Consider the following 12468-nt stretch of genomic DNA (forward strand, 5'->3'; position numbering starts at 1 on the left):
AAACCCGGCGCCGAGTCTTTATTGGGGCGGAGGGGGGGGCACATGGGGGTCCGGGGGGGGGGGGGTCCAGGTGTGGGTCCAGGTGTGGGTCCAGGTGGGGGGGGTCCAGGTGTGAGTCCAGGTGTAGGTCCAGATGTGGGTCCAGGTGTTGGTTGGAGGGGGGCGGAGTGCGTGTCAGTGTGGGGCTGGGGGTGCCGATAAATAAGGGGGCCACCAGGGGCTCTGTGCCCATGGGCTGGGTGCCATGGGGTGGGCTGTGGGGCCGGCTGCAAGGTGGTGCCATGGGGCCAGCACAGGGCTGTGGGTGGTGCCATGGGGGCGTTGCCGTGGGGCCAGCTGTGGGGCTGGCTGTGGAGCTGGCTGTGGGGCCGGCCATAGGGTGTCGCTGTGGGGCCGATCGCAGGACTGTGGGCTGGCTGTGGGGGTGTTGCCGTGGGGCCAGCTGCAGGACCAGTTGTGGGGCCGGCCGTGGGGTGTTGCCGTGGGGCCAGCCATGGGGCTGGCTGTGGGGCGCTGCCGCGGGGCGCTCAGTGGAGCCGCCCGTCGTCGCCGTCGCCGTCGTCGTCGTAGAGCAGCGCGGCGCTGAACACGGTGAGCGGCTCCCCGGGCGCGTGCGCCAGCCGCCCGCTCACCAGGTCCACGCAGAGCGTCTCGCCGGCCGCCAGCGGCAGCACCAGGCTGAGCGCGCCCAGGGCGCCCGCGCTGCGCCGCGGCGGCGCCGCCGGCTGGTTCTCCAGCCCCTCGGGCTGGTACCCGGCCGAGTCGAGGCGCGCGAGGCCGCGGTTGGAGCGCGACAGAACCGCCTCGATCTTCTCGCCCTGGTGCCCCGTGAGGATGACGCTCACCAGGTAGCGCCCGCTCACCGGCGCCGTGAAGGTGCCTGCGGGCGCCGGGGGTGTCAGCGCGGCCACGCGCGGCACCGGCACCGGCACCGCCCCCCGGGAGCTGCACGGCCCCCCCGGGACATGCACTGCACCCCCGGGACATGCACTGCACCCCGGGAGCGGCACTGCACCCCTGGCACCCCAACTGCACCCTGGGAGCGGCATTGCACCCCCAGCACCCCCACTGCAGCCCCAGGACATGCACTGCCCCCCAGGAGCTGCACTGTATCCCTGGGAGCTGCATTGCACCCTCGACACCCCCACTGCCCCCCAGGAGCTGCATTGTACCCCCAGGACATGCACTGCACCCACGGGACATGCACTGCACCTCTGACATCCCCACTGCACCCCGGGAGCTGCACGGCACCCCCGGGACATGCACTGTACCCCCGGGACATGCACTGCCCCCCAGGAGCTGCACCGCACCCTGGGAGCTGCACTGCACTGCTGGCACCCCCATTGCACCCCCGGGACATGCACTGCACCCACAGGACATGCACTGCCCCCCAGGAGCTGCACTGTATCCCTGGGAGCTGCATTGCACCCTCAACAGCCCCGCTGCACCCCAGGAGCTGCATTGTACCCCCAGGACATGCACTGCACCCCCAGGACCTGCACTGCACCCCCAGCACCCCCACTGCAGCCCCAGGACATGCACTGCACCCCTGGCACCCCAGCTGCACCCTGGGAGCTGCACTGTATCCCCGGGAGCTGCATTGCACCCTCGACACCCCCACTGCACCCCTGGGAGCTGCACTGCCCCCCGGGATCTGCCCTGCACCCCGCGGCTCCCCGGCCGGCGCTGCCCCCTGCCCCCGGCGCTGCCCCCTGGGCTCTCACCCGTGTCGGGGTCGTAGGCGCCGCCGTCGTTGAGCAGCAGCCGCCCGAAGGGGATGGTGCCGGGCTCGGCGTGGGGGGCGCTCAGCGCCGCCGAGAAGGCCACGTGCGGCACCGCGCCCGGCGCCCCCCGCGGCCCTGCGGGACGGGCCCTGGCTGCAGCCCCGGCCCCACGGCCGGCCCCATGGCCAGCCCCATGGCCAGTCCCATGGCCAGCCCCACAGCCCGGCCCCACAGCCAGCCCCACGGCCGGCCCCACTGCCCAGCCCCACGGCCGGCCCCACTGCCAGCCCCATGGCCAGTCCCACGGCCCAGCCCCACAGCCCCACAGTCCGGCCCCACTTCGCCCCGTGTCTCAGCCCCATGTCCCTGCCCCAACCCCACATCCCCGTGTCCCTGACCCACTCTGTGTCCCCACACCACATCCCCATGTCCGAGCCCCCCATCCAGGTATCCCATTCCCACATCCCCGTGTCCCCGCCCCACATCCCCGTGTCCCCGCCCCACATCCCCGTGTCCCTGCCCCACATCCCCGTGTCCCCGCCCCACATCCCTGTGTCCCCGCCCCACATCCCCGTGTCCCTGCCCCACATTCCCGTGTCCCCGCCCCACATCCCCGTGTCCCTGCCCCACATCCCTGCCCCCTCCCCGTGCCCTGCCCCGGCCCCACAGCCCTCCCCACGGTACCTGTCTCTCCGGGGAGCCCTGTGGGAGGAAGAGGAGGGTGATGCAGGTGGCTCCATGGGGCAGGGGCTGCCCCAGGGCCCCCCCCCCCGGCCATGGGGCAGCCCCACTGCGGCGCGGGGGCCGCTCCTCACCTGGGGGGCCCGGGGGGCCCTGCCCGCCGTCCTTGCCGGGGGGCCCCATGGGGCCGGGGGGCCCCACGTCACCCACGGGGCCTGCGGGGCCAGGGGGACCGGGAAGCGCTGCGGGAAGCAGGGGCCGTTGGAGCCGCTGTCCCCAAACCCCATCCCTGTGTGTCCCCAAGGCCCCGTGTCCCCATCCCCGTGTGTCCGCAAGGCCCCGTGTCCCCATCCCTGCGCACCCCTGCACCCGTGTCCCCCTTCCCGCAGCCCAAATCCTGCTGTGTCCTTGTCCCCATGTGCCATGTCCCCAGGTCCCCATTGCACCATCCCCACGCCGTGTCCCCATCCTTGTGCCCCCACATCCCCACATCCCCTCCCTGCATCCCTGCGTCCCCTCCCTGCATCTCCATGTCCCATCCCCATATCCCATCGCTGCATCCCCGCGTCCCAATCCCCGCATCCTGTGTCCCATCCCTGCACCTCCATGTCCCATCCTGCATCCCTGCATCCCCACCCCTGCACCCCACATCCCCCCCGTCCCACCCTGCGGCTGCTGCTCCAGTCGCTGCACGTCGGCGCGCAGCTGCTGCAGGCTGCCGTTGATGGCGCCGAGGCGGCGGGGCAGCTGCGCGTGCAGCTTGTCGAGCAGCGCGTCGTGGCGGCGCGCGGAGCCGTTGAGCGCGCGCACGGCGCCCCACAGCCCGCCCACGTGGCGGCCGAGCGCGTCGCGCAGCGCGCCCAGCCCGGCGCCCACGGCCTCCAGCTGCTCGCAGACGCCCTCCAGCTTGGCCACGCGCGGCTCCAGCGCAGCGGGACACGCTGCAGCGCCGCCGCGCGCCGCCTCCCGCGCCAGCGCCTCCAGCCGCTCCTCGCCCTCGGCCGCCGCCTCGGCCGCCGCGGCCGCCGTGCGGTCGAGCTCGGCGTCCAGGCGCGCGGCGTGCGCGCCCAGCTGCTGCAGCTCGGTGCGGTGCCGCGCCACGGCGTCCTGCAGCGCCTGCACCGTGCCGTTGAGCGCGCTCAGCTCCAGCACCGCCTCGGCCAGCGCGTCCTGCAGCGCCGCGGGCGCCGCGCCGGGTGCCACGGGGAAGGCGTCGAGCCGCGCCAGCAGCGCCGCCTCGTCCTCGTCCTCGGTGTCGCCGCGCGGCGCCGCGGTGCCGCCGGGGCAGGCGGCGCAGGCCGCGCGCAGCCGCTGCAGCTCGTCGTGCAGCGCACCGCAGGGCTGCGTGCAGGCGCCGTGCTCGCCGCGCAGCCCCTGCAGCTCCATCTCCAGCCGGTGCAGCCGCTCGGCGCCGCCGCCGGCCGCCGCAGGCTCCGCGGCCTCCAGGCGGCCCAGCCGCGCGGCCAGCGCCGCCAGCGCGTCGCCCTGCGCGCCCTGCAGCTCCCGCAGCGCCCGCGCGTCCGCCCCCGCGCGCTGCAGCGCCCGCAGCTGCTCCTCGCTGCCCTCCAGGCGCCGCTGCAGCCGCTGCAGCTCCGCGTCGGCGCCGGGCCCGGCGCAGGGCTCCGCGCAGCGCCCCTCGAGCGCCGCCAGCCGCGCGTCGCGCTGCGCCCCGCTCTCCGCCAGCGCCGCCAGCGCGCGGCTCAGGTTGGCGCCGGGCGCCGCCGCCTCCGGCCGCCCCTCGAGCGCGGCCACGCGCTGCGCCAGCCCCTGCGCGTCGCCCATGTCGCCCATGCGCCGCTCCAGCTCGGCCACGCGCCGCCGCAGCGGCTCCAGCGGCGCCGCGCCGGGCGCCAGGCGCGCGCTCAGGCTGCTCACGTGCCGCTGCACCGTCTCCACCGCCTCGCGGTTGCGCTGGTCCACGGAGCCCACGAGCTGCTCCAGCGCCCGCATGCGCTCGCGGGCCTCGTCCTGCTGCCGCCGCAGCCCCTCGGTGCCGGCCGTGCAGGCGGCGCAGGCGTCGGGCGCCGCATCCCCCGCGCCGCCCAGCGCCGCGTCCAGCCGCTCCTCCAGGCGCTGCAGGTGCCGCCGCAGCTCGCGCAGCGCGTCGGGGGCATCGGCGGGGGGCGGCGCCGCCCGCGCGCCCTGCAGCTCCTGCAGCTCCTGCAGCTGCGCGCCCAGCGCCCGCACCGTCTCCTCCAGGCGCTGCAGCCTCTCGGCGCCGCCGGCGCCTGCGGGACGCAGCGCGCTCAGCCCCGGCGCCGCCGCCGCCGCGCGCCGCCCGCCGCCCCCGCTACCTTCGCCGCCCAGGCCGCTGAGCGCGGCGCCGAAGCCGGAGAGCGTGGGGCGCGCGGGACGCGGCCGCGGGCGCCCGGTGGCGCCGGGCGCGTGGGGCGCATTGGGGGCGTTGTTGGGCGCATTGGGTGCATTGTTGGATGCATTGGGCGCGTTGGGTGCATTGTTGGGTGCATTGTTGGGTGCATTGTTGGGCGCGTTGGGCATGCTCGGCCCCTCGGCGCAGTCCTCCCCCGAGTAGCCCATGCAGCAGCGCCACTCCAGCTCCGACACCGTCTTCAGGGCCACCTTGTAGCGGGGGCGCAGGAAGCTGCGGTACCTGCGGGCGCAGCGAGGTGCTGCATTGCACTGCACTGCACCCTTCTCTGCACCCTGCACCGCATGCCCTGCGCCGCCGTGCCGGGGCGCTGCTCTGCGCTGCTCTCGGTGCAGCAGATCTGTCCTGGCTCCTGCCCTGTCCCTGTCCCTGTCCCTCTTCCCATCCCACCCCCCAGGTCAGTGCCCGGGTCAGGCTCGGGGTTCCGGGAACGCCAGAAGCTCCAGTCGGAGGGGGCTGCAAAGGGCAGGACAAAGGAAACGGCGCCGCGGCCGCCCCGGGAGCCGTCCCTGCCCCGGCCTCATCCCCGGCACGATCCCATTCCCGCTGTGATCCCATTCCCAGGGTGATCCCATCCCCACCATGATCCCATCCCCACCGCGATCCCCCCACCCTGTCCCCATCTCCATCCCCAGCCCGTCCCGCTCCCTCTCCCGCCTCCCGGTCCCTCTTTCCGGCAGCGGTTCCCGATCCCACGTTGGCTGCGGTTGTGGCCGGGCAGGCGGCGCCGCAGGATGAAACCAGAGCAGGGGCCGGTGGGGGCAGCAGCACGAGGGCCCCGAGCCCACGTGGCCGCAACCGCGTCCCCATTGCGGCCCCGATCCTGCCCCATTGCAGCCCCGATCCCGTCCCCATTGCAGCCCCGATCCCGTCCCCATTGCAGCCCTGATCCTGCCCCATTGCAGCCCCGATCCCGTCCCCATTGCGGCCCCGATCCTGCCCCATTGCAGCCCCGATCCCGTCCCCATTGCAGCCCCGATCCCGTCCCCATTGCAGCCCCGATCCCGTCCCCATTGCGGCCCCGATCCTGCCCCATTGCAGCCCCGATCCCGTCCCCATTGCAGCCCCGATCCCGTCCCCATTGCGGCCCCGATCCTGCCCCATTGCAGCCCCGATCCCGTCCCCATTGCAGCCCCGATCCCGTCCCCATTGCAGCCCTGATCCTGCCCCATTGCAGCCCTGATCCCGTCCCCATTGCAGCCCCGATGCCGTCCCCACTGCAGCCCTGATCCTGCCCCATTGCAGCCCCGATCCCGTCCCCATTGCAGCCCCGATCCCGTCCCCATTGCAGCCCTGATCCCGTCCCCATTGCAGCCCCGATCCCGTCCCCATTGCAGCCCCGACGCCGTCCCCATTGCAGCCCCGATGCCGTCCCCATTGCAGCCCCGATCCTGTCCCCATTCCAGCCCCGATCCCGTCCCCATTGCAGCCCCGATCCCATCCCCATTGCTGCCCTGATCCCGTCCCCATTGCAGCCCCGATCCTGCCCCATTGCAGCCCCGATCCCGTCCCCATTGCAGCCCCGATGCCGTCCCCATTGCAGCCCTGATCCTGCCCCATTGCAGCCCTGATCCCGTCCCCATTGCAGCCCCGATCCTGCCCCATTGCAGCCCTGATCCCGTCCCCATTGCAGCCCCGATGCCGTCCCCATTGCAGCCCCGATCCCGTCTCCATTGCAGCCCCGATCCCGCCCCATTGCAGCCCCGATCCCGCCCCATTGCAGCCCCGATCCCGTCTCCATTGCAGCCCCGATCCTGCCCCATTGCAGCCCCGATCCCGTCTCCATTGCAGCCCCGATCCCGCCCCATTGCAGCCCTGATCCCGTCTCCATTCCAGCCCCGATCCCGTCCCCATTGCCGCCCCGATGCCATCCCCGATCCCGCCCCATTGCAGCCCCGATCCTGCCCCATTGCAGCCCTGATCCCATCCCCATTGCAGCCCCGATCCCATCCCCATTGCAGCCCCGATCCCGTCCCCATTGCAGCCCCGATCCCATCCCCATTGCCGCCCCGATCCCATCCCCATTGCAGTCCCGATCCCGTCCCCATTGCAGTCCCGATCCCGTCCCCATTGCAGCCCCAATCCCGTCCCCATTGCCGCCCCGATGCCGTCCCCATTGCAGCCCCGATCCCGTCCCCATTGCAGCCCCGATCCCGTCCCCATTGCAGCCCCGATGCCGTCCCTATTCCAGCCCCGATCCCGTCCCCATTGCAGCCCTGATCCCGTCCCCATTGCAGCCCCGATCCTGCCCCATTGCAGCCCCGATCCCATCCCTATTCCAGCCCTGATCCCGCCCCATTGCAGCCCCGATCCCGTCCCCATTGCAGCCCCGATCCCGCCCCATTCCAGCCCCGATCCCGTCCCCATTGCAGCCCCGATCCCGCCCCATGGCCGCCCCGACGCCGTGCCCGGCGCAGCGCTCACGCGAGCAGCCGTGGGCACTGCAGCTGCCCCCATGCGCAGGGCTGGTATTCGGCCTTCACGTAGCTCTCGACGCCGTCCTCCACCAGGCAGCTCACGGTGCGCGACACCACGAAGGCGCAGCGGTTCCTGCGGGACGGCGCAGAGCTGCTGCTCCCGCGCACGCACGGCCGGCACGCACGGCCGGCACGCACAGCCGAACTGCACACCCGAACAGCACACCTGAACTGCGCCCATGCACACACCCGCCCACACCCCCGGCTCCGCCAGCCGGCCGCTCTCCCGCCCCGCGGCCGCCCCGTCCCGTCGTTGCTCCGCTCCATGGGCCGGATCACGAGCCCTGTGCCCACGGCCGTGCCCTGCCCGCGGCACCGCGGCCCGGCCGGGCCCTGTGAGTGAATGGGGACACGAGCAGGGACGTGGCTGGAGCAGCAGGGACGTGGTGGGGACACAGCAGGGACACAGTGGGGACATGAGCAGGGATGTGGCTGGAGCAGCAGAGACGTGGAGGGGACACAGGGGGACATGGCGGGGACACAGCGGGGACATGGCGGGGATGTGGCCGGAGCAGCAGGGATGAGGGGGGGACACAGTGGGGACACAGTGGGGACATGGCTGGAGCAACAGGGACGTGGCCGCAGCGGCAGGGATGTGGGGGGGACACAACGGGGACACGGCAGGGACATGGCCAGGGTGGCAGGGATGTGGTGGGGACACAGCAGGGACGTGGCAGGAATGTGGCCGGAGCAGCAGGGACATGGCGGGGACATGGTGGGAATGTGGCCGGAGCGGCAGGGACGCGGTGGGGACACAGCGGGGACATGGCGGGGACATGGCCGGAGCAGCAGGGACATGGTGGGGACACAGCAGGGACACAGCAGGGACATGGCAGGGACGTGGCCGGAGCAGCAGGGACACGGTGGGGACACAGTGGGGACACAGCAGGGCCGCAGCGGGACGCGGTGGCAGCGGGTCCGTGCGCAGCGGCTCCTCCATCAGCGCCGCCCGCGGCTCCCCGGGCCGGGGCTGCCCCCCCGCCCCCCCGCAGCCCCCGTGTCCCGGGCCGGTCCCGCCGCCCCCCGCGCAGCCCCCGGCGCCGCCCCGGGGACTCTGCCCCGCGCGGAGCCGCCGCCGCTTCCCGGAACGCGGCTGCCCAGGGGGGCGGGGGGGCAGCGCCGCCCGCACGGGAATTCCGGCCGCCGCCGCCCCCTCCCCCCGGCCGCCGTGGGGCCCCGCGGCCCGAACCGGGGCCCGGCCCGCGCCCCACAGCGCGCCTCGCGGTGCGCCCCCACCGCATCCCCCTGCTGCCCCCACCGCATCCCCCCGTGTCCCCCCGCTCCCGGCCCCGCCGGCGCCGCCGTGGGGCGCGCAGAGCCCCGGGGCCGCCCCCGCCCCGTCCCCATCCCCATCGCGGCCCGGCCGCGGGCAGCGCCCCCTCCCCTTCCCCTTCCCCGTGCTCCGAGCGCGGCGAGCGGGGCCGGGCACCGCCCCGGGGCGCCGGCACCCCCGGCCACGCGGGACCGGCCACGCGGGACCGGCCCGACGGGCACCGGCCCGACGGGCACCGGCCCGTTCGCCGCCCCCGCGCGTGGCAGCGGCCGAGGCCCCGCGCGCGGCACGTGTCGGGGCGGGCGCGCGGGGCCGCCCCGGGCAGCACGTGCGGGCGGCGGCGTCGCGGCGGGCAGCGCTTCCCTCCTACCTGTGGCGCGCGGCCGGTGCCGGTGCCGGTGCGAGCGGGGCGGCCGCGCCGGTGTAGAGGCTGTAGCGCGGGGGGAAGTGCGCGGCCAGGGCCTGCGTGGCCAGCAGGCAGGGCCAGAGCCAGGGGGCCATGGCGAGCGGCGGCGGCGCCTCCTGTCCCGGCCCGGCCCGGCTCGGCCCGTCCCGTCGCCTCCCGGCCCGGCTCGGCCCGTCCCGTCGCGTCGCGGCGGCCGCGGCGCCTCCGCCCTCCCCTCGGCCGGCCCCTCGCGGCGGGGCCGCCCCGCGCGGAGCCACCGGCGGCCGCTCGGCCGGGCCCCGCTTCCTGCGCCCGCGCGGGCACCGCCGCCCCCGCCGCCGACATCTGCTCCTCGTTAGCGGCGGGAAGGGGCCGGGGCCGCCGCGGGGCCGGGCCGGGGGCAGCGCCGACCGCGGACCTGGTGCTGCCGTCGCTGCTGCTGCTGCTGCTGTGGGGAGCCGGGGGCGGCTGCGCCTCGCTGCGCTGCTGCTGGCACCGGCTGCAGCACCGGCACCGCCATGGACCGGCACCGCCATGGACCAGCACCGCCATGGACCGGCACCACCATGGACCAGCACCGCCATGGCCCTGCATGGACCAGCACCGGCACCGCCATGGACCAGCACCACCATGGACCAGCACCAGCACCGCCATGGACCAGCACCGCCATGGACCAGCATCGCCATGGACCAGCATCGCCATGGACCGGCACCAGCACCACCATGGCCCTGCATGGACCAGCACCGGCACCACTGTGGCCCTGCATGGACCAGCACGGGCACCGCCATGGACCAGCACCAGCACCAGCACCGCCATGGACCAGCACCGGCACCACCATGGCCCCACGTGCACCAGTGCCATCTCCCCCGGCCCCACATGGACTGGCACCGGCACCGGCACCGCCCCACATGGACCAACCCCATCTCCGCGCTCCGGCGCTGGCTGCGGAGCCTCCACGGCCCCGGGCGGACGCAGCCGCTGAGCCAGGGCGCCGCGGGGACAACGGGTGCCAGGGACACGGGAATGGGGACACGGGCACTGAGCAGTGACCGCACGGCAGCGACGTCACAGCCACCCCGGCCATGCGGTGACATCACAGCCACCCCGGCCATGCGGTGACATCAGCATGCCTGGCCATGCGGTGACGTCACAGCCACCCCGGCCATGCGGTGACGTCACTCCCAGCCTGGCCCCGCAGTGACATCCTGTCTGCCTGGCCCTGCGCCTGCGGTGACATCACGGCTTCCCCGGGCCGTGCGGCCACGCAAAGGCCCCCATGACGTCACGCCCTGGCGCGGGCCCCGGGTGACGTCACGCCTGGCTCGGCGCCGCGGGCAGCGACGCACGTGGGGCCCATGCGGGTCCAACGCCCTGAGGGGCCGGGGGCAGCGGGGGCTCCCGGGGGTCCTTGAGCCTCTGTGGGGCCCCCAAGTCCCCAAATGGGACCCCAGCAGCAGCCCCTGCCGACACCAGCACCAGTACAGCCCAATATAGCCCAGCACAGCCCAATATAGCCCAGTACAGCCCAGCACAGCCCTGTGCACCCCAGTACGGCCCAATATAGCCCAGCACAGCCCAATACAGCTCTGTGCACCCCAGTACGGCCCAATATAGCCCAGCACAGCCCAATATAGCCCAGTACAGCCCAGCGCAGCCCTGTGCACCCCAGTACGGCCCAATATAGCCCAGCACAGCCCAATACAGCCCAGTACAGCCCAGCACAGCTCCATGTACACCAGTACGGCCCAATATAGCCCAGCACAGCCCAATGCAGCCCAGCACAGCCCCGTGCACCCTAGTACGGCCCAATATAGCCCAGTACAGCCCAATATAGCCCAGTACAGCCCAGTACAGCTCCATGTACACCAGTACGGCCCAATATAGCCCAGTTCAGCCCAGTACACCCAGTGTGGCCCAGCACAGCCCCATGTACCCCAGTATGGCCCAATATAGCCCAGTACACCCAGTGTGGCCCAGCACAGCCCCATGTACCCCAGTATAGCCCAGTACAACCCAGTGCAGCCCAGGGGTTCCCAGCACAGCCCGGTGCACCAAGCGGTGCCCAGCGCAGCCCAGCGCAGCAGTGCCCGGTGCAGCCGGGTGCAGCTCAGGGGCCCGGTGCAGCCAAGCGCAGTGCAGGGACCCGGCGCAGCCCCGCGCAGCCCCGTGCAGCCCCGTGCAGCCCCGTGCAGCCCCGTGCAGGCAGCAGCGCCCGGCGCAGCCCCGGGCCCGGCTCGGGCCGCCCCGCTCCCCCCGCTCCCCCCGCTCCCCCCGCCGCTCCCGGGCTATAATTAGCCCGAGCAGCCGCCGCGGGTCGGGGCGGGCGGCGCCGGGCGCGGAGCCCGCGGGGGGAGCGGCCCGAGGGGCCCCGCGCTGCCCTTGTTTGGGGAAGAGGCACCGGGGGAGGGAGGGGGCAGCGCGGGGACCGGCCCGGGGGGCGGGAACGAGCGGGGAGGGACGAGGGGACCGAGCGGGGACGGGGATGGAGGAGGGGACCGAGCCGGGATGGAGGAGGGAAGGGACCGAGCGGGGATGAACGTGCAGATGGAGGAGGGGACGGAGCGGGGATGGACATGGGGATGGAGGAGGGGATGGGGCTGGTGTTGGAGGAGGGACGGAGGGACGGGGCCGCAGCGGGGCCGGGGACGGAGCGGGGACAGGGCTGCAGGGATGGATACGGGGACGGGGCTGCCGGGATGGATACGGGGACGGGGCTGCCGGGGGCTGGGGACACGGATCGGTCCCTCTGCCCCCAGCACCGCCGACCTGGCGCCTCTGGGCCCTCCCGCTCTGCGCCCTGGGGGCTCCGGGCATCGGGGGCACCCGCAGGTCCCCATGGGGCCGGCCGTGGGGCACGGGTGCCCTGGGAGCTGTGACCCCTGCTCAGGTCTCCCGTGGGTCTCTGGTCTCCCGTGGGTCTCAGGTCTCCCGTGGGTCTCAGGTCTCCCCGTGCTCACACTGGGGGCTGCAGCCGCCCCATGGCGCCAGGACCAGGCTGGGGGCTGGGAGAGCTGCATGGCCCCAGCCCCACTGTGTGGGGCAGCTCTATGGGGCAGGGCTGTGGGGCAGGGCCAGGGCGCTGTGGGGCAGGGCTATGGGGCAGATTCATGAGGCAGCTCTATGGGGCAGGGCCAGGGCACTGTGGGGCAGGGCCATGGGGTAACTCTATGGGGCAGTTCTATGGGGCAGCTCTATGGGGTAACTCTATGGGGTAACTCTATGGGGCAGTTCTATGGGGCAGGGCCGTGGGGCAGCCCCAGGGAGGATCAGCCGGGGCGGGGCGGGGGTGTGTGCGCCCAGACATGACGTCACCGCGGGGCTGCGGCCAGGCGGTGACGTCACGGCCAGAGGCCGGCGCCAGGGGCAGCCCTATTGTCAGCGCGGGGCTGCCCGCGGGCGTGACGTCACCGGGGGCCGTGACGTCACCGCGGGGCCGCCGTGACGTGGCGCCCCGGGGCTCCCTACGGCGGCCGGGCGGGGCCTCCCGCGGCCGGCGCCTCCCCGTTGCCGCGGCGCCCGCTCCCAGCAGCCCCCGCGGC

General features: G+C 74.2%; 1 protein-coding gene across 1 annotated transcript; it reads right to left on the reverse strand.

The window, feature by feature from the left end:
• Nucleotides 1-527: 527 nt before the first annotated feature.
• Nucleotides 528-9110, reverse strand: LOC148590555 (EMILIN-1-like). The gene is made up of 10 exons (XM_088538880.1): nt 8934-9110; nt 8530-8575; nt 7219-7362; nt 4905-5016; nt 4700-4811; nt 3050-4633; nt 2540-2647; nt 2409-2426; nt 1725-1859; nt 528-880 (listed from the first exon to the last, which is right to left on the reverse strand). The coding sequence occupies exons 1-10, from the start codon at nt 9043-9045 to the stop codon at nt 528-530; spliced, it is 2724 nt and encodes a 907-aa protein (XP_088395006.1). The 5' UTR covers nt 9046-9110.
• Between the last annotated feature and the right edge of the window lie 3358 nt (nt 9111-12468).

Source organism: Tinamus guttatus, unplaced genomic scaffold (genome assembly GCF_059628265.1).
Source record: "Tinamus guttatus ecotype Peru unplaced genomic scaffold, ASM5962826v1 Tinamus_guttatus_pri_ptg001263l, whole genome shotgun sequence".
NCBI classification, from domain to species: domain Eukaryota; kingdom Metazoa; phylum Chordata; class Aves; order Tinamiformes; family Tinamidae; genus Tinamus; species Tinamus guttatus.